This window comes from Macaca mulatta, chromosome 3 (genome assembly GCF_049350105.2).
Source record: "Macaca mulatta isolate MMU2019108-1 chromosome 3, T2T-MMU8v2.0, whole genome shotgun sequence".
NCBI lineage: Eukaryota > Metazoa > Chordata > Mammalia > Primates > Cercopithecidae > Macaca > Macaca mulatta.
The window spans coordinates 38,115,666-38,137,809 of NC_133408.1; the positions used below are offsets into that span (position 1 = coordinate 38,115,666).

The window sequence follows — 22,144 nt, forward strand, 5'->3', positions numbered from 1 at the left end:
TGTCAAAGAGAGGAAGGATGAGATGGTATGGACGGTCCCCTCCATCACTGATGGCCTCCAAGTCCTCAGAGGTTTGTTCCCAGGGGTTTCACCCTTTGGGTCCAGTCCTTCTGTGGCCCAGTTCTGGACTGTGAACTTTTGACTAAAACTCACCCAGACTTGATGTTGGGCGTAGCAAGAGCCTGTATCTCCAAGGCATGAGAGGGGATTGTGCAGGACTCAACTCATCCCAGGTGTGGGGACGCCTTGCAGCCCTGCCCAGCTCACTAGGTACCAGCAGGTGCACAAGGTCTACAGGGCAGCCTGAGTCCCTAAGGCACGTCTAGCCTATCTCAGTGTCTCACTCTGCACAGGTGGGAGCTATTGGCGACGAGGAGGAGTGGGTCACCCTCTATGAAGAGGAGAATGAGCCTGATGCCCAGACGCTGGAGATCCCAAACCTCACGCCCTACACTCACTACAGGTGAGAACAGCAGTAATAAGCTGTTACAGGAGGAAACGCTGGCAGCCCAGGCAGGTGGCTTCTGTTGGCAATAGTAAAACCCAGTCGTATGCATGCAAATGAGATGTTTCCAAGCGGCAATAACAGTACATCAAAGCCTTAAGGAGCAGGCAGGATGCATAGCTGGGTGTTATTCCAAGGGAAATGATAGGCAGATGTTAGACTCATGAGGCTCCTTCTATCAGTACCAGCTGGCAAAACACCCCATAGAAATGGCCCACTATTATATTAGGCTGAACAGCCAAGAACCACAGGCAGCAGAGACGTGGCACTTTACCAAACTCCACAGCCTCTTGGGACTATTAACATGCCTTGTGCAAACAAAGCAGACGTCCTCGGAAGATTCTTCTGCTCCCCTTCCCAGGCAGGGCCCAGGAGCTGCTAGTCTTACTCATCAAGCAATTAACATACCATTTAACCTTTAGCTTCTTGATCCCTGAAACTGATCTGGGCAATAAATCCCTGGCCTTAACAAAGGGTAGGGTGATCATGAACTGTTAGTGCTGTGATCACTTCCCGTAAGGCCTTGGAAGGAGATGGAATTTCCAGTTATCACCAGACGTTGAGTCTGATAATGTCATTGTTCTGCCAGGATGGATACATTTCATACAATTGGAGAATGGAAGAGTAGGAATTACTAATTCAGGGACTAAAAGGTGGAATTACATCCTTGTGAAGAATTTTTCTTTCCAGAACAAAACCAAAGTTAGAGTTTAAAAAAAAAAAACAGCCTAATGAGAGATGCTGTTTATCTTGTATTCATTTTAACATCCTTCAGAAGCTTACAACAGACAAATCAAGACACAATACACAGTTTTTTTTAAAGAAAAACGTTCAGCTTAAAATGAGCTGTTGGGATTCAAGACTTACCGTGTGAAATTAACTGAAGCTATATAATGATTTAAAAGATCAGAAACTGTAAGTAGAGATCAGTGTCCCTGTCTGAAACTCAGGTACATTTGGGGAACCTCTATAGCAAATGCGTATGTGCACACTTGGGATTTTTTTTATTGTATGTAAATTGAATTCAAATAATTGTTTATGTATGGATAAAGAAGAGACTGAACTGAAAGCACTCCTGTAGATTTTAGAGAACATCGAACTCCACCCTCATTTTATAGTCAAGGAAATGGAGATCGTCAGATTTGCTGAAGGTCTCACAGTTCCTCATTGGATTGGAATCACAGAGTGCGGTGTGAAGCCTGAAACTTTGATAGAGACCTCAGTTAACTTAGAAAGTTTGTTCTGCCAAGGTTGAGGACGCGCCCGTGACCCAGCCTCAGGAGATCCTGACAACATGTGCCCAAGGAGATCAGGGCACAGCTTGCTTTTATACATTTTAGGGAGATGTGAGACATCAATCAATATAGGCAAGAAGTGCATTGGTTCAGTCTGGAAAGGTGGGACAGCTTGAAGCAAAGGCAGGAGGACTCCAAGCAGGGGAGGGGGCTTGCAGGTCACAGATAGGTGAGAGACAAAGGGTCGCATTCTTCTGAGTTTCTGATGAGCCTTTCCAAAGGAGGCCGTCAGATCTGCATCTATCTCAGTGACCAGAGGGATGACTTTGAAGAGAATGAGAAGCAGGTTTGCCCCAGGCAGTTTCCAGCTTGCTTTTCCTTTTAGCTTAGTGATTTGGGGTTCAAGATATTTTCCTTTCACCCCTCGTTCTTCTCCTGAACCAACAGAAAAAGAGGTTCAGGGTGCCGTTTGGGTCATTTAAAAGGCTAGACTTCAAAACTGCCATTTGCTAGTAACATCTTGACATTCTAATTCAGTCCCATAGCTACTTGCACCTTAACTCCTTGAGGTTTTCCTAAACTTGAATCAGGGCAACTAATAACATTGATTTCTGGACACCCAATCCATCCAACTACATTTCACTTGGAAGTTTAAAATTTTAAAATTGTTGAGTTGCAGTTGATGTACCTGTACCTTTCTTTGAAGGCTTCTAGGGGGAAAAGGCCACATATGCAATTTGCTTTTTTTTTTTTTTTTTTTTTTTTTTGAGGCAGAGTGTCGCTCTGTCACCCAGGCTGGAGTGCAGTGGCATGATCTTGGTTCACTGCAACCTCTCCTTCCCCGGTTCAAGCGATTCTCCTGCATCAGCCTCTTAAGTAGCTGTGATTACAGGTGCCCGCCACCATGCCCGGCTAATTTTGGTATTTTTAATAGAGACGAGATTTCGCCATTTTGGCCAGGCTGATCTGGAACTCTTGACCTCAGGTGATCCCCCGCCACCTCCCACCTTGGCCTCCGTAAGTGCTAGGATTACAAGTGTAAGCCACTGCACCTGGCCACAGTTTGCAGTTTTAATGAAACCAGGTGAAAGGAGGGTGTCCTTGAGCAATAGCCTTTATGTATGGGTAGACACCTATCTGAGCCCTCCCTTGAGAAACGGTCAGGGCCTTTGTGGTTTCATTCTTTTCCTTCTTACCTTTGCTTGGCCGTAAGTCTCATCAGTGGTTTTGCCTTTAGATTTCGAATGAAGCAAGTGAACATTGTCGGGCCGAGCCCCTACAGTCAGTCTTCCCGGGTCATCCAGACCCTGCAGGCCCCACCCGATGTGGCTCCAACCAGCGTCACGGTCCGGACTGCCAGTGAGACCAGCCTGCGGCTTCGCTGGGTGGTGAGTGGGGGTGAGAAGGGAGGCTGGAGGCACACGGGTCCTGGATTAGCCACGGCACACACTAATCCAGGGCTTAGGAGTTTCTTGGTCACACCTTTGTCCTAGTCAAAACTAATCTCATCGTCAAACCAAAAAGTATTGCATTTTACAATTAGTGTTGGATCTTAGGCCAGCCCAGGAGATCTGATTAATTAGTAGCATTACTCACTCTCTTCTTGGAACTGAGGAATATTCCTTGGGGCAGGAAAGCTGGTGGTGCCTCACGCCGGATCTCTAAGTCCTTAAGCTAGGTCAACATGGAACCAATACTCAGTATTTGTAAGAGAGCCAGCCTGATATTTAATCAGAACATTTGCCCACAAAATTAAGCCAAAATGTATTAAAAGAAATTATATGCAGCCAAAGTTACTGACATGGTTTCATTTAATTCACAGAAGAAAAGTTTCAGGGAAAAATAAAGTAGATGCTTCTAAGACTGTTTCTCCCAGGAATGCCTCCTCCATGGAGTTGGCCTCACAGGACAGGCCCGTCCCTTAAGACCTGTGAGGGTGGCAGTTCTGAGATGTCAACTCATCACGGCCCCTTGTTCCTTCCTAGCCCCTGCCAGATTCTCAGTACAACGGGAACCCTGAGTCCGTGGGCTACAGAATTAAGTACTGGCGCTCAGACCTCCAGTCTTCAGCACTGGCCCAAGTCGTCAGTGACCGGCTGGAGAGGGAATTCACCATCGAGGAGCTGGAGGAATGGATGGAATACGAGCTCCAGATGCAGGCCTTCAACGCCGTCGGGGCCGGGCCGTGGAGCGAGGTGGTGCGGGGCCGGACGCGGGAGTCAGGTAAGGGGAAGGCGATTCCCGTCCTGCAGACACCACATTAGAGATGGGGCTGAGGGCCCCTGAGCCTCCAGATCCCAGGCTAGTGGTGTCTCATTGGCCTGTCCCACTTGTGTCTGTCTTGGAGCTTTCCTAATCCTGTGTTAGGCCAGACTCGGCAGGAATTTCCACCTGATTTCATTAGGGCCCCAAGCCATTCATTGGAAACTGGTGATGATTTCCAACAGGGGCTCGACTCACATTACTATTTTCTAAATGAGGGATAATTTTCACTACCAATGATGAAAAGCAAGAATGTGTAAAGATCCTATGGGGAATCTTTAAAATACAAGGTATTCAGGACCTTCTTGTCACAAATTAATAGAGGTAGTAGATTAAGTAATCTAGCCTGTGGTAATAAATAGACCTCTAAAAGTTTAATTGCTTGGACATAATAGGAGTTTATTTCTCACTCATATTGTGGTCTAAGGTGGGTGTTTCTATTTGGCGGGTCGCTCTTTTCCATGAGGTGATTCAGGGACCCAGGCTCTACTGTTCTGTGGGAATAATCTCCATCTGCACCCAGCTGCCAGCAGGGAAAAGAAGGCCGGGCGCGGTGGCTCACGCCTGTAATCCCAGCACTTTGGGAGGCCGAGATGGGCGGATCACGAGGTCAGGAGATCGAGACCATCCTGGCTAACACGGTGAAACCCCGTCTCTACTAAAAATGCAAAAAATTAGCCGGGCGAGGCGGCGGGCACCTGTAGTCCCAGCTACTCGGGAGGCTGAGGCAGAAGAATCGCCTGAACCCGGGAGGCGGAGCTTGCAGTGAGCCGAGATCGCGCCACTGCACTCCAGCCTGGGCGACTAAGCGAGACTCTGTCTCAAAAAAAAAAAAAAAAAAAAAAAAAAAAAAAAAAAGAAGGCAAAGAATGGGCCTCTTCAAACCTGTTCAGGAGTGGAACGTCACTGTTCGTCTCAGTCATGGGGCTCTGCCAGTTGCCAGGAAGAAATGGAGACGTGTTTTTGGCCGACCTTGAGTAGACCTCTGCTGCACTGTGCTAATGCTGAAAGTAGCCGCCTAATCTTCTAGGCTTTGCGGACTAACTTCCACCAGCCAACGGTGGGTCAGAGGAGCTTTTCTTGCCCCCCTTGAATTTTTAGAAACCCAAGGGAAGGATGACAATTAACACTCATGAAGGACTCACCGTCACCTGACCCCAGTCCCTTCAGTCTGATCTGAATTAGTGAGGTTCTGTCTGAAGAAGGAATGAACCAGCTGCATCTCTGCCCCACGCTTCTTGGATGAGAGTCACAGCATGTGCTTGATTGCGGAGGGGCTGTTCGTTCTGGACTAACCTAGGCTGTTAGAAATATGACTTAAAGTCCTGACTTTGTCCAGACATGGGATGAAGAGGCAGTATGAAGGGTTGAGATGGTGAACTGGGTCGGTGGCCAGAGGAAAAGGAAATATGACTTAAATTACAAATATGACTTAAATTCCTGACTTTGTCCAGACATGGGATGAAGAGGAGGTATGAAGAGTTGAGATGGTGAACTGGGTCGGTGGCCAGAGGAAAAGGACAAGACTCCCCCACTTCTTCTCCCAGGGAGCCTAGATCCATTTTGCTTATTGATTCAAACCCTCTTATTCACTCTCTTTTCCTTCTCTTCTCTGACTCTCTGCGTTAATGAGAATATTCGGTTCCATTGTTTTTGCTGTCATAGACATGGCTGTTTCCTGGAGACAGCTCCTGAGCCCACCTCCTTTCCTTGGCGCTCCGAGGGGACAGAATCGCCTTGAAGCTGGGGAGTCAAGAGGTGGCCAGGGCCTGCCTACAGCTGTTTCCACCCCGCAGTCCTCGGAAATGCCCTGGGGCCTACCCTGTCCCCCACCCAGAGCCTCCCTGCTTCTGTCCCTGTGCTACAACGCCATGTAAAGAGACAGTCCCCGTGCTGTTGTTTTCAATAGAAAAATTAATTAACTTGCTAGATGCTGGAAACTGCCACAGGAGACACAGTTGGAACTCAGAGTGACTTTGATGGGAAATGGACAGAAAGATGAGCTAGGAAGCCAAGTGCATGTTGGGTATCAGAGAAAAACCTCACACGGTCAGCGGGAGGAGGCGGAGGACACGGGGGCACAGGGCCTGTTGGCATGGCTGGAGGCGGCTATGGGGGGGACCGCCATCCTCAGGACAGAGGAGTTTAAAAGGGAGGAAAGCATAGACACTTGGGGGGCCCAGGGGTCCCGGGCCTGGCCTGTTTGCTCCAAAGATGAAGAGGGAAACATGGAAGGTGGTGCCGAGGTGGGAGGGCGGCCTCTGAGGACGGCTGGAGGGAGGATGCAGATCAGCTCACAGCAATAAGGAAAGGGACCCTGGAGCCCCAGGCAGTGCCAGCCCCTCACCTCTTCCTGATCTTATCCATGCCAGGTGCTGCGATGGGTGCAGGTGTGCCCAACACCACCCTTCTACCCTCAAGGGGGCCAGGCTGGGGTGAGGAGTCTGTACCCTGGGCTTGGGCCCAGCAGCACCTGGCACACCAAGGGCACCAGCATATGCCCAGTGTATCTGCAGGTGCCACCCGCTCTGTGTGCCATGGCATGGAAGGGCCTGGGAAGCTCTGGATAAAGGCTCCTCTCATCCTTTCTTGTTCATTCCCCAGTTCCCACCAGTGACAGGTCTGAACCTGCTGCCACCCTTGTAGGTTTTGCTGTAATGCACACTGGTTTGCATCGCACACAACCCCCTGGGTTTCCTCAACGCTGGTCCACTGTCAGTCACCAGCGGCAAGCAAAAGCTCCTGTGCCACTTTGTGGCTTTATTTCTTCCTACTCTTCTCGGAGTGCAGGAGGTGAGGGTAGACGGGAGGACTCTTAAGCAGTAGCAGGGAGAAGCGGAACCATGGCCGAGTGGGAATGCTCTCAGGGCGTGGCGTGAACCCTGGAGCCCACCAGTGAGAGCCCTGGAAGAGCAGCCATGGTGATAACCAGTATGCTTTTGAGAGGACCAGTGTTTCAGGAGGGAACTGCCCAAGCAGTAGGGTTGGGCCCGGTGTCCCTTGGCTCTCCTTCAGACTGCAGCTTTCATTACGTTCCAAAGGAAAGGTGGAGACGCACTAACACACAGCCTGGGATTGTGGTCACGTGGATTTCGAAAACCTCTGTTATCTTCACTATATGAATCTTTGTGACAAAGAAGAGAACTTGAGAAGTTCAGAGGGACAGTTCTAAATCCAGGAAAAGGCAGGCCAAGAAAATATTTATTCAAAATTAAAACTTCTGCTATAACCAACAAAAAATTATAGATAAAATATAACTTTCTGAAATCTTAAATGTATTGGCCAGACACAGTAACCCACACCTATAATCCCAGCACTTTGGGAAGCTGAGTCTGGAGGATCGCTGGAGTCCAGGAGTTCAGTCTAGGCAACATAGTGAGACCCCATCTTTACAAAAAATACAAAAATTAGCCAGGTGTGGTGACATACACCTGTAGTCATAGCTACTTGGGAGGCTGAGGTGGGAAGATGGCTTGGGCCTGGGAGTTTGAGGCTGCAGTGAGCTGTGATTGTGCCACACTCCAGCCTGGCCAACAGAGTGGGACTGTGCCTCAAAAAAATAAGTAAATAAATAAATTCATCAATGCATTCGTAAGAAAAACAGGGAAATCCTCAGGTGTCAGAGGCGTAACAGGAACCAGGAAGAGTTCAGCAGGAAGTGTTGGGCTGGTGCCGCAGCTGTCCTGGGTGGGGTGGGGATTGGGCTGGACCTTTCCTGGTGGTTTCAGGACCTAGGATTTGACGAACTTGCAGGAACAAGAGAGTCAGCTTTGAATCTGTGTAAGGGGAGAGTTAGGGCCTAAACTCCTGCACTTGAGACACGGCTCTTGAAGGCCTTACCCTCCTTCCTAGGAGAGGCTGAAACTCTGCCTGCAGAGGTTTGACTGTATGTCTACCTGGACTCTGAGTAGAGAATGAAAAGTCAGTCTGTGTCCTGTGCCCCACTCAGGACTGGGTTTTGAATTTGTATTATATGAATGGCCTGGGAACTCCCAGAACAGAAATTAATGTAACATTTGGTTCCAGAAACCAAAAGCACAAGCAACTAAAGAAAAAGTAGATACATTAGACCTTATCAGAATGAAAACCTTTATACTTCAAAGAATGTCATAAAGGAAATGAAAAAAACTCCCCAAATAGAAGAAAATATTTGCAAATTATGTATCTCATGAGGGATTTATGTCCAGAATATATAAAGACCTCTTACAACTTCACAACAAAAAGACAAATGACCCAATTAAAAACTGGGCAAAGGATCGGCATAGACATTTCTCCCAAGGAGATTTACAAATGGCCAGCAAGCACATGAAAAGATGTTCAACATCGTGAACTGTTAGGGAAATGCAAATGTAAGCTGTAACGAGATATCACTTCACACTCTAAAATAAGATGGCTAAAATAAGAAAAGCTGGACAATAACAGGTATTGGTGGGCACGGAGAAACTGGAACCCTTGTACGTTGCTGGTAGGAATATTAAATGATTCAGAAACGTTGGAAAACAGTTGGCATTCCTCAAAGGGTTGAGCAGGGAGTCACCATGCGACAAAGCAACTCTACTCCTAGGTATGTACCCAAGAGAACAGAAAACATATGTCTACACAAAATCTTGCACATAAATTGTTCATAGCAACTTTATTCACAGTAGCCAAAAAGTGGAAACAACCAAAATATCCCTCAGTGGACAAATGGATAAATAAAATGTGGTCTGTGCATTCAGTGGATGATTCAGCAATAAAAAGGAATGGAATTCTGATACATGCTACAGTGACCAGGCACAAGAGACCACATATTGTATGATTCTATTTGTAGGAAACATCTAGAACAGGCAAATCTAGAGAGGCAGAAAGTAAATTCATGGTTTCCTAGACTAGGGGACAGCATTTGAGAGGAATGAGAAATGATTGATGATGAAAACAGAGCTGCTTTGGGGGATAATGAGATATTCCAAAGTTCATCGTGATGATGGTTACGCAACTCTGAATTCACTAAAAAAAAGTTGAATTGTACAATTTAGAGGAATGTATGATATATTAATCATCTCACAATAAGGCTTTCAAAAAAAAAAAGCTTAGCCTTCCTGAGATTAATTTTATACAGATAAAATGTTATTAAAATAAGTATAGGCTGAGGGCTGTGATTCATACCTGTAATCCCAACACTTTGGGAGGCGGAGGCAGGAGGGTTACCAGGAGCTTGATACCAGCCTGGGCAACATAGTGAGACCCCATCTCTACAAAATAAAAACAAAAACTACAGAAAATTAGCCAGGCATGGTGGCACATGCCTGTAGTCCCAGCTATTGGGAGGCTGAGACAGGAGGACTGCTTCAGTCCAGGAGGTTGAGCCTGCCGTGAGCTATGATCACACCCCTGCACTCCAGCCTGAGTGACAGAGCAAGACCCTGTCTCTAAAAAAAAATAGTAAGTATGGCTCATAGATTGTACACTTTGCCTATGGTTGGAAAGCCAGGAAGATCTGTGTATAATATCTTCTTACCCTCAGGGAAAACAGTGATCAACTCTTCCTGAAATAGTTACATATCATACCCCAATAAAGGATTTTACTTTCCTCCAAAAATAAAACAAAAAGAAAATACACAAAAAACTAAAGAAATATGGTTTCAGGCCAGACCATCTGGGCAACCAACAGAGGTAAAAATGATTCCTCTCGGGAGAGATATTGCCAAAACCAAATTATCCAAAATGAAAATCAAGTCTTTTTAAAGATGAATCACAATTGTCAAGCACACAGGCAATAATTTGCCATGAGTAAAAATGACCAGCTTTAAAAAGAGAGAAAGAGAAAGATAGAGGGCTTCGATTACATTAAAATACATACAAGTCTGAGAGAAAATATACAATAACTACATTTAAAATTATTAAAGTCTTAAATAAAGCATTAAAATTTTAAGTAAAGATTAAGGTACCGTTTCTTAAAGCAGTTTTTTTTTAGAAAAAATAAATGGGACACAATCATTGAAAATGAAAGCAGTTTAGACACTGCCAAAAAGAGAATTACCAAATTAGAAGCTAGATTTGAATAAATAACTCTTAAAACAACATAAAGACAGAAGATTGAAAGTAGATTAAAAGACATAAAGAACAGAATGAGATCTACCAGATAGCTAATAGGACTCAAAAGGGAAAGAGGAAGAAAATGAGAGTTACAAAATACACAGAGATAATAGCTGAGAAAGTCCAGGGTTGATGGAAAGCGTTATTTACAAGACTGAAGAAACACCAATCCTGAGTGGAGTAAATAAAACTGAATTCATATCAAAATGTATTTGGTACAACTGTAAAATGCCTAAGAGAAAATCTTAAAAACAGTTGGAGTGAAAGGCAGATAATCACAAAGGCAAGACTATTTGACTGAGGTAACTACTCAGGAACAACAGAGGCCAGAAGACAATGAGATGGTAATCTTGAAGGAGCTAAAAGCAAATAACTGTCAGTCTCAAATTTTATACCCAGCTGAACTAATCTTCCAGGATTTTATCCAGAAAACAGCAAAGTAAATGCTATATAAAAATGGAGACAATTTAATCAAACTAGAAATATCATTTTGAAAATTTTTTGAATAACACTCTTTTTTTTTTTTTTTGAGATGAATCTCACTCTGTCACCTGGGCTGGAGTGCAGTGGCATGATCTTGGCTCACTGCAACCTCTGCCTCCTGGGTACAAGTGATTCTCCTGCCTTAGCCTCCCAAGTAGCTGGGATTACAGGTGCCCGCCACCATGACCAGCTAATTTTGTATTTTTAGTAGAGATGGGGTTTCACTATGTTGGCCAGGCTGGTCTTGAACTCCTGACCTCAAGTGATCTGCCCACCTTGGTTTCCCAAGGTGCTGGGATTACAGGCATGAGCCACCACACCTGGCCAAGAACCCTCTTTAAAAAAAAAGGAAACCTATGGCAAAACTGCTGATTTGAAACTCACTCTCTCTTTTTTTCTTTCTTTTTTTAACATTTCCAGCTGTTGGAAACCTATCTTATAGAGTCAAGAGAATGCAGAGGATAATATTTTATGTGTAAATGTATTCCAGGTTTTTTTTCTTCTGACTTTGTTCTTTTCAGACAATCTTATATCATCTTTTACTCAAGAACCCTGAGGAGACTTTCTCTAGCAATGTTGTTTATTTTTGTAGACACTGCTATGTTTTAATTAATATTGAGATATAGATTTTGTATCAAAAAAAGCAAGTGGATTTACCTTTGTCCTAGCTGATTGTAGCATGTATGGTGATATGGTTTGGCTCTGTGTCCCCACCCAAATCTCATCTCAAACTGTAATCTCCACATGTCAAAGGAGGGACCTGGTGGAGGTGATTGGATCATGGAGACAATTTCCCCCATGCTGTTCTCATGATAGTGAGTGAGTTCTCACAAGATCTGATGGTTTTATAAGGGGCTCTTCCTCCTTTGCCCTCTCTTCTCTCTTCTGCTGGCATGTGAAGAAGTTCCTTGCTTCCCCTTCACCTTCCGCCATGATTGTGTTTCCTGAAGCCTTCCCAGACATGCATAACTGTGAGTCAGTTAAACTTCTTTCCTTTATAAATTACCCAGTCTTGGGTATTTATTTATCACAGTGTGAAAATGGACTGATATATATGGCTAGAGGGAAATCACATAGAGCCCTTGCAGAATCCACTGTGTCAGCCTCACTGTTTTTCTGTTCATAGTTCATGTTCTGTTCACTTGTTGGGAAGATTTTGATCAAGAGTAGGAATTGTTCTTGCAACTGAAGCTGTGTTTTGTCAGTTATTACATTTTTTTCTTATTTTGAGGGTTATAGCTTACAGAAAGGTATTTTTTAGTTTTTAGTTGAATTTCTGTTTAATTAGAAACTTTGGTGCAACACATATCACTCTGGGAAAAAAAGTTTTGGTTCATGTGTTTCCATCAAAAATTTTATAATTGGGTTATTGATCTTCATTTCAAGATGTGGATGATTCAGATTCTGGACATGTTGAATGCTGGAATAACTAGCTCCCAGGGACCCCTCTTGGACCACTCTCTCCTCTGGTTGGTGCTGGTGCTCTGTCTCTGTCCCTCCTTCCACCTGCGGAATCTCAGGGGCCCAGATGCTGCAGGACTTCAGCTCCCCCACCTTGTGTTTAGCTCATCAGAACGGAGATTTCACAGCCTTCTTCTCTGGGAATCTCCCCACCTGTGACTGGCAAGGCCCTCCCAGGTGCAGCAGTTTTGACTTTGTGCCTTCCTTGGCCCTACTAACATCTGACACTTACCCTCCCCAGCAGAAAACTCAGGGTTTTTTTTAAATGGGGGGAGGCAGGGAGGAGATGGGGAGGTGAAGGGGTTGCCAGGGCGGAATGGTGGAGTGGACCCAATGGAGAGGGAGAGGGATTGGAGAGAGAATAAAACCACGGCACTTTGTCTGAAATAAGTCTCCCCTCAATGGAAATAGCAGCTCCTGGGAGCTCAGGAATGGTCCAGTGGGCAAGAGTGCTGAAAACATGCAGGGAACACAGAGCAGAATGCTCGAAGCCACATTTCAATGAAGTTTACAGTTTTGAAGTGCAGTTTAACAGGTTCTGTGACATGATATATTATGATATATTCTAAGGATAAATGAGGCCTTCAAAACCAAGAGAGACCACATGAGGAGGAACAGCGAGCTGCGTAGTGTGAAATGCTACAGAGGGGAGAGAAAAAAATGAAGGGGAAAAGAAGCCATGGAATGGCTTTGTTTTTAATGAAAGGGGAATTCCCAAGAACATCTCAAAACGTAAGATGTCAGGTTGGAAAGGGAGTTAAATCTACTTCAAAATAGATGATGGGTAAGAGGTTTCTTTTTCAGTTCTTGAAAACTTGCAACTTCATGGCAGATCTTGTCCTGGTAGGATTTAAATGCGCTGAAATTTCCATCCTGAACTCTGCCATCTTCTCCACTTTAGCCACCTCACCTCCCTGTCTCTGTGTGAGAAATTCAGCCGCGTTCAAAGCCCAGTCAGTGTCCAAATTGCTGCAATCCCCAGGTTGCCCTCATTCTCCAAGGACAGGGTTGGCTCTCCAGTAAACACGTGCTCATCCCACCACATCTTAGAAAAACAGCCGTGATTTGTAGGTCTGTAGGGAGAATTGGGCACTTACAGTTTCAAAGAGTGACCCACAGGAAGCGGTTAAGGATTACAGAAGTGGACCATTTGTGTTGCTGTGACAATGGCCTTTTTACAGACAGGGACAGAGGTTTTAGAACCTGGTACCAACATCTTGGGCATACAGTATTTGGTGTTCTTACCTTATTCTAAATAAATTCGGATACGTTGTAGGTTTACATTTTTTTTTTTTAATGTTAGTGCCCCCTTTAGCTCATAGTTGATTCAAGGTCTCAGTTTATTCAACTTTTGTATAAAATGAGCAATGTGCAAGCCATTTCCTGGTAACAGCCATGGTGGCATTTAAGACACCCTGTGGGAGCTCCGTGCAGGCCCAGGGAGCACGAGCGAGCCGGGTGGAGCCACAGCTGGAAGACAATGGGGACTCGGGGCTGCTTCTGTGACAAGCCCCCTTCCTCTTTGGAGAACTGAGCAAACTTAACATTGCAAGTATGTTTCCGTGACACCTTTTGTGTGACACCTCTCTGCTCTAATAAATTGATACTATTTCATTGAAGCACTGAGTAACTGAATGAATGACTCTCAACTGACATATTTGGGAAGATTGGACTGGCTGGCATTATCTCCCTCCAAAAATAGAAGGGGGCTCACAGTGGTTTTATAGTGACAGGCATAACTAGGGTTTTTCTATTTTGTGGACACATTCACTGACTGACACTCAGCAGCCGATCTAATGTCCATGCAGGGAAGGTGGTAGGGAGAGAAGAGGAGGGAGAGATGCTTCCTCCCAGGGCTCTCAGCACCAGGGAACGGGCCCCTTCCTGGGGGCAGGCATTCTAGGCCTTTGCTCTTCAGGTTCCTCTGTGATTTCTCCTCTGGGGAGACCCCACAGGGTGTGGTGAGAGTGCGGTGTGGCCACTGACCCCCGTCCTGAGGCTTAGTCATCCTCAGCCACTGGCCTTGTTAGGCTGTGGCCTGCTATGGGGCCGCCCTTTCTTGCCCCTCCCTTGTCTAGGGAAACACTGGTTTGTAGTGGTGAGGGGAGAAGCTTCCCACACAGCATGAGAACAGCTCTTCTAGGATGCACACGAACCCTGGCATTGTCTTAAAGACTGTGTTCATGTCGTAGCAGAATACCCCAAACGGGGTGGCTTAAATGACAAAAATGTATTCTGTCACCATTCTGGAAGGTGGAATCTGAGCTGGAGGTGTCGGCAGGGCCGTGATCCCCCTGAAGGCTTGGGAAGGATCTGTTCTCGGCCCCACTCCAGCACCTGGTGGTTCCGTGGCTCGGGCAGCCTCCCTCCCACGTCCCCACGGAGTTCTCCCTGTGTGTGTCTGTCTCCTCCCAAAGCACTCTCCCTGTGTGTGTGTCTGTGTACAAATTCCTTATATGGACACTAGTCATATTGGATCAGGGGCCCACCCTATGCGGTATGACTGCATCTTAACTAGTTACATCTGCAACAATTGTGTCTCCAAATAAGGTCACCTTCTGAGGTACCGGAGGTTGGGATCACAAAATAAGGATTCAGGGGGCACACAGTTCAATCCATAACAAAGATCCAACTACCGTCATATAGACAATCTTGCAATCAAATGTCACAGGTTGCATTATTGTGCAACCCCCCCACCATGTTACTTTCTGTCTTCAGACTAACTAACAATGCTACCCTCTCAGTCTCCGTGTAATGAGGAAGTCTGAATGTCTGAAGTAATGGATGTGTGAATGGATGGATGGATACATGATGGGTGAATGGATGGATGGACGGATGGATGGATAGATGGATGGTAAATGAATGAATGAGTGGATGGGTAGATGGGTGGATGGATGGATGGATGGATGGATGGATGGATGCGTGATGAGTGGATGGTTGGATGTATGGATGGGTAGATGGCTGGATGGATGATGGATGGATGAGTGAATGGATGGATGAATGATTAGATGGATGGATGGATGGATGGATGATGGGTGGATGAATGGATGGATGATGGATGGATGAATGGATGAATGGATGGATGGATGGATGGATGGATGGATGGGTGATGAGTGGATCCATGGATGGATGGATGATGGATGAGTGAATGGATGGATGGGTAAATAGATGGATGGATGAATAGATGGATGGATGGGTGATGGATGGATGGATGGCTGATGGGTGGATGGATGAATGATGGATAGAGGAGTGAATGGATGGATGGGTGAATGGATGGATGATGGGTGGATGGATGGATGATAGATGGGTGAATGGATGGATGGATGAATAGACGGATGGGTGATGGATGGATGGATGGATGGGTGATTGGTGGATGGATGGATGATGGATGGATGAGTGAATGGATGGATGGGTGAATGGATGGATGGATGAATAGATGGATGGATGGATGGGTGATGGATGGGTGATGGATGGATGGAAGGATGATGGATGGATGAGTGAATGGATGGATGGGTGAATGGATGGATGATGGGTGGATGGATGGATGGATGATGGATGAGTGAATGGATGGATGGGTGAATGGATGGATGGATGAATAGATGGATGGATGGGTGATGGATGGATGGATGGATGGGTGAATGCATGGATGGATGGATGGATGGATGGATAGATAGATGGATCAATCGATTTATGGATGGATGGATGGATGGATGGATGGATGGATGAGTGGGTCTATGAAAGAGCAGAGGAAGCCCTCACGAGTGCTCCTGCTATTCTTGGTGCATGCGTGCCTCCTGCTGTTCTTGAAACCCTAGGAAGTCTTGCAAAAGAGAAGGGAACAGATGCTTCCACTCACCTCTGTGTTCCAGCGCCCTACCAGGCACCTCAGTGTTTGCTTTCATTCTCACTCTATAGGCTAGGACTGGTCATAGCATCCTCCTTTCACTTTCTTCAAAACAACTAGCTATTGATCACCTGCTGACCAACAACTGCTGGCCACCAGGAGGGGAGAGTGAGAAGACTCTAAGGAAGGAAGGTAGGCCAGCCTTAGCCTTTCACAAATGGGACAACTGAGGCACAGGTGATCGGAGCAGCATCCCCGGCTCCAGTATAAGAAAATGATCTTACATGTGGGCCGGGCACGGTGGCTCACGCCTGTAATCCCAGCATTCTGGGAGGCCGAGGCAGACAGATCACTTGAGGTCAGGCATTCGAGACCAGCCTGGCCAACATGGTAAAACCCCATCTCTACTAAAAATACAAAAATCAGCCAGGCGTGGTGGCGCATGTGTGTAATCCCAGCTACTTGGGAGGCTGAGGCAGGAGAATGGCTTGCCCCCAGGAGGCTGAAGTTGCAGTGAACCGAGATCGCACCACTGCACTCTAGTCTCAAAAAAAAAAAAAAAAAAGGAAAGAAGAAAAGGAAATTATCTTACATGTACATGGGTCAAGAATGACATGGCTGGCCTCTGCTGCCCATCTCCTTGTAGAGAAGCATTAATTAAAATGGATTCAATGCAATTTTCTCAGCTTTAGTTTTCTCATCTGTAGAAAAGGGGTAATGATACCTACTTCATTGGGATCATTGTGGGATTAGATGCAATTATGTGACTGAAGGCAGTTGGCACAGACAGGCACCGGATAAGCACCTAGTCAACCTACTCTCCCTTTCCCTTCTTTTGTGTAAATCCTCACGTCCCCTCCTCTCTTCAGCCTCTCTTGTCTCTATCACGGAATACCACGTTTAGAGCTGTCAGTGAAATGGCATGTGTCTGAAGGTGAGGATTTCCTATTTGAGATAAAAGTCTGCAGTTTCCACAAGTTAATACAGCAAACAGACCAAGCATCTTTTTTTTTTTCTTGCTGGGTGGACTCAGGTAAAATTGAGCTGCTAAGTACCCAGGATTTATGGATTTGTTGCTAATATTAAAGAGATTTACATGTCCGTTATACTCCTGCAGGTTTAATCTGATCACTACAAAATGCTCAGAATACATTGCTATTTCAAGGACAACTAGATTATTTGGGTGAAAGCTGGATCTTTGTACGTAGATACTCTGGACTTTGGATGCCAATCTACTTCATTGGTTCTTTGCAGTTCCTTCAGCCGCCCCTGAGAACGTGTCAGCTGAGGCTGTCAGCTCGACACAGATTTTACTGACATGGGCTTCCGTGCCGGAACAGGACCAGAATGGGCTCATACTGGGCTACAAGGTGCGTGATGGGATGACCTCCCTTTGCTTAAAGAATGGGCTGGGGAAATGCGACCACGTGCCATTCCCCCAAAGCAGCAAGCTTCCTCTTCTTCAGCAGATCTGCAGTGCCGGCCAGTTTGTGACTTTTATTAGGACATCCAGTTGTCTTATCTAAGCCTCATTGCAGTCTGGGAATTAGGCGTCGGTATAACCACACCACAAACGCCAAAACAGGGTGCCAGAAGAAAAGCGCAGCCGGAGTGGACCTGACCTCGGGGCCTCGGTGCCGTGGGCCAGTTACTGAAACCCGTGCCTGTGTCTCCCCGCTTGTAAAACGGGAATAATGATGGTAGCTTTGTCCTGGAGTTAGTGTGAGAATTCAGTGGGTCTTTTACACAGCACGCCTTGCTGGTGTGAAGGGCTGGGCGAGGTGGATCGCTGTGTGTGTGTTTCTATGTGTGTCGTCATGGTCCTAGCAATGGCATCCACTGGAAGGGTTGAATCTGTCCCAGCTTCTTGGGGGAGCCATTTCTGGGTTCCACCTTCCATACATCCACCCCAACCCTTTAAAACCCTGTTCTGTTCCTCATTCCATCACTCAGGGGCGACAGGCTCTGTCTCCCCGTCTGCTCCTTGGCTCAGCAATGCCAAGCATCAGAATGAGCTTTTCTGGACCCGGCCAGCAAGGCCATGCTTGTCTCAGTGCTGCTGCCTGGGTTTTGAGCATGCCTCCTCCACCTTTCCATACTTCACATCCCTATTCTTTGTTTCCCCAGCCTGCTCTCCTGTGTCTTCCCCCTTCCCCGGGCGTTCTAAGCACGCCCTGCTGGCTCCGTGACACATGGCAGCCCCGTTGAGGGGGTTCAGTGACCAAAACTCCACACCACATTCCTGGGGCCCAGAGAAACGTGCTTGCTGTGCTATTTTCAAACGGCTCCCTGGTGATGCTATCCTTTATGGCCTTCCATGTCCCTGATCTCAGGGAGCAGTTCCGAGAGGGTGGGCGTTGAGTGAAGACTTAGCAGGAGGCCCTGGAGCAGAGCAGCTTGGGGTGGGGTGCCCTGGAGCAGAGCAGCTTGGGGTGGGGTGCCCTGGAGCAGAGCAGCTTGGGGTGGGGTGCCCTGGAGGAGAGCAGCTTGGGATGGGATGCCCTGGAGGAGAGCAGCTTGGGGTGGGGTGCCCTGGAGCAGAGCAGCTTGAGGTGGGATGCCTTGGAGCAGAGCAGCTTGGGGTGGGGTGCCCTGGAGCAGAGCAGCTTGGGGTGGGGTGCTCTGGAGTAGAGCAGCTTGGGGTGGGGTGCCCTGGAGGAGAGCAGCTTGGGGTGGGGTGCCTACAGCCTGCACAACTGCAGATGGCCCAAGGAGGCCGGAGCTCCCGGTTGTGTGAGGATAGCAGGTCTTCTGTGGCAGGAACCCAGCTTCCATGGCTGGGAAACCCAGGGGGCTGCTGGCTCCTGTGGCAGGAAGCAGAATGTGACTGAGTTCATAATCGAGTCTGTGTTAGTGGCTGTGGTTGGCACGGCTGCAGTGGGGCCTCCGATCTTGCAGATCACGACCAGGCAGCAGGCGCGCCAAGGTATGTACACTAACTCAGACTCCCCTGGAGTGCAGTCACTTCACCACCGCCTTCCTTCCCAAACGCCAGCGTGGACAAATGAGATCCACAAGCCCTGCCCACAGCCATCCTCAGGGAGAAAGCACAGTTGGCTGGGCCTTGATTCACGAAGGTGGCCTGCCCCGTGCCATGGCGGTCCCTCTTGGCACCCTCCTCCTTATAACCCTCACATTGTGTCGATGCCACAGATCCTGTTTCGGGCCAAAGACCTGGATCCCGAGCCCAGGAGCCACACCGTGCGAGGGAACTACACGCAGTCGGCCCTGCTGGCAGGCCTGCGCAAGTTCGTGCTCTACGAGCTCCAGGTGCTGGCGTTCACCCGCATCGGGAACGGGGTCCCCAGCACGCCCCTCATCCTGGAGCGCACCAAAGACGATGGTAGGTCCAGGGTTCGCGCCTTCGGGAGCCTCGCTGCCTCCCAGGTTGGCCTCTCCAATGCAAACAATTTGAATTGTCGCTTTTAACTTAATTTTCAAACCACTTTCTTTTGCAGTTGAGGGAAACAAAGCAAAATTGTTTTTCAGTCGCTGAGCACTTCTATGGCCAATTTCAGCCTGGAGTGGATTTTTACAGCCTAATTATGAACCTGGGCAGAGTTTCCCTCGTAACTCTGCCATGGGCAGCGCTGGGGAGAGCAGGAAAGGCTGGGGGCCGGGCTAAGCTGTGGATGCGAGCTGTGGACGCTCCTCTTGGCGGGGGCTTCACGTATCTAGTGTAGTGCCCCCTTATCCAGCAACATATCCCAGGACCCCCAGGGGATGCCTGAAACTGCAGATAAGAGGGGACTACTATAGTTTAAAAAATCCACAGTGGACCTCGTGCCTTAATTCTCAGTACTGCCCCGGTCTCACTGTTTGCATTGTGGGAGGTAATTAGAAGTTGTAGAAAGCCCCATGTTTGACGGCTCAGGGTCCCCAGCTCCCTGCGTTTCCAGACCTGAATAACAAGCACGCCTTGCCAGCTTTGTTTTCATGGAACTCTAAATCATCGGTAAATATGTTTTCCCACTTTGCAGATGTCAAACATGTAAAGGTTAGCGTCTCTACATTTTCACTATTAGACAGACTGTAATGAATACATCAGGGGGAGAAGTACTGATCTCCCCCATTGCCAAAAAACACCCACTATGGGGATCAGAGTGGCTGAAGAAGTGAAATAACCATAGGTTTTCTTAAGCATCTTTGCTGAGTAACTAAATGAGCCCGAAAATCCTCTTAACTGCTGAGTGGAAAGCGCTGTCTCCACGTTGCTCAGAGAGCGCCGCCCCCATCCTTGCCTCGCCTCAGGGAGAGACAGGAACCCTGCAGAAGGCTTTGTCCATCCTCCCCTGACACAGGATCTCAGGCTAGAGGAGGATCCAGGAGGGAAAAGGAATGTGGATGTTGCTTCCTTTCAAAACTCTTTCCAGCTCCAGTGTATTCCAGGTTCCCCAGATGAAAGTAAAAAGGGGCATATTAGAAACTGTAACAGCAGGCCCAAGGCCACTGTTCCCTCCTGAAGCAGGCACTGGTGAGTCCTGGAATGCTGCCGCTTCCCCTCCCACAGCGCTCCCATAGACCTGCCTTTCCTCCTCTGCATTCCAGCGTAATCCCCGTAAACAGCCCAGGAGAGGGCTCAGGGGAGCAACGCTACTTAAGACTGAAGTCAGTGTTTGCGTATCTGTGACTTAGTCCTGGTTGCAAGCCTGGTGGCCTCCTTCAAACATTTATTTCACCGCAAACTAGGCGTCATAACACACATTCAAAATTTAAAATACCGTTCCCAGCTTCATAGCCGGGGACAGAAGTCAGCAGCCCAGAATGACGAACATGCATCCTTTTATTTTCACATTGATTGTTTCATGCCCATTGCCTCTTACCTGGGAATCAATCAGTTATTAATTCCAACAAGAAGCTCTCATATTGGCCACACACTTACTTGCCTGTTCGTTTAAGTAAATGTATTTTATGAGGGCTACGACCCTATTATTCAGCAGTTCCACCACACCTAACTGCTTTTTGAATTATTGGCGCACCGAACCACACACAAGAATTATTATATGCATTTGTGCACATCAACTCTTAATTATCTAGGATGATGCAGGAGAGAGGTGGCATGCCTACGAGAAAAATGATTGAGGATTAACGTGTTCTTCCATCAGAAATTCTAACCTCCGTTACAGTTGGGAGGAACTTCAGGCCGCCTTATCTACCACCTGCTTTGCAGACGTCAAACCCAGTAAGGGAATCGGAGCTCAGATGAGGGAAATCCTTCCTCTCAACCTGATGTTTGCTGTCAGAGTCATTTAGTGACTGGTCTACTTGTGTCCTGGTAGGCTGGTCACACTCACGCTCTTCCTGGCATAGTTCATGAGCCCTGCTTTTGAGTCTTGGAAAGCAGATGGGCAGGGTTTAAAGGAAGTGTTTGCTCAAGATTCTTAAGGAGCCACACTTCCAGTGAGGTTCCAAAGTCATCAGTCCAAAACTTTAGAGGGTTCTAAACCCATGACACTGTAGCCTGTGGTAGTTCGTGCACCCAGCTGACCCTCAGAGTCCTGTGGAACCTGTCACGCACCTAAGGAACATTGTCTTGACATCTGAATCCCTGTGGTTTTCCCTTCAGCTCCAGGCCCACCAGTGAGGCTCGTATTCCCCGAAGTGAGACTCACCTCCGTGCGGATTGTGTGGCAACCTCCGGAGGAGCCCAACGGCATCATCCTGGGTAAGGGAGCGGCGGTGGCCGGGCATGGTGGCTCAGGCCTGTCATCCCAGCACCTTGGGAGACCGAGGCAGGCCAATTGCTTGAGCCCGGGAGTTCAAGACCAGCCTGGGCAACACTGTGAGACCCCATCACTACAAAAAAAAAAAATTCAAACTATTAGCTGGGCATGGTGGCATGTACCTATTGGTCCCAGCTACTTGGGAAGCTGAGGTGAGAGGATCGCTTGAGCCCAGGAGGTTGAGGCTGCAGTGAGTCAAGATTGTATCACTGCACTCCAGTCTGGGAGAGAGTACAAGACCCTATCCTCAAAATAAGAATTAAAAAAAAAAAAAAAAGGAGTGATGATGTTTAAAAGGAGAGAAATAATAATCAAGTTGATGTCTTCCCTGTTTGTTAGATGTTTATGAGGTTAAACAAAAGCCTGTCTCCAGCAGCCTAGCATTTCCTGAACCGAGATGATCACGGGCCTCTTGGCTGTTTTCTGAGCTATGTACTAAGGGTTTTTTGTATGGAATGAAATTTACATTTTGCTAACCCGGAATTTCTTCCATTCGTTTGCGGCTCATGGCGATACCGTTCGTAACCAACCTCCCCTTCCGCTCTGAAATATCAGG

The 22,144-nt window shown here is 47.3% G+C and overlaps 1 protein-coding gene across 4 annotated transcripts in view; it reads left to right on the plus strand.

Annotated features, from left to right (window-relative positions):
• SDK1 (sidekick cell adhesion molecule 1) overlaps positions 1-22,144 on the plus strand; it is a 964,538-nt gene that overhangs the window by 809,753 nt on the left and 132,641 nt on the right. For all 4 annotated transcript variants that reach the window (XM_077996063.1, XM_028845525.2, XM_077996061.1 and 1 more), the window contains exons 23-28: positions 354-463; positions 2,978-3,128; positions 3,726-3,963; positions 17,120-17,235; positions 19,019-19,208; positions 21,432-21,530. In XM_077996063.1, coding sequence (XP_077852189.1) covers positions 354-463; positions 2,978-3,128; positions 3,726-3,963; positions 17,120-17,235; positions 19,019-19,208; positions 21,432-21,530 — 904 coding nt within the window. The remainder of the gene's footprint in view (positions 1-353; positions 464-2,977; positions 3,129-3,725; positions 3,964-17,119; positions 17,236-19,018; positions 19,209-21,431; positions 21,531-22,144) is intronic.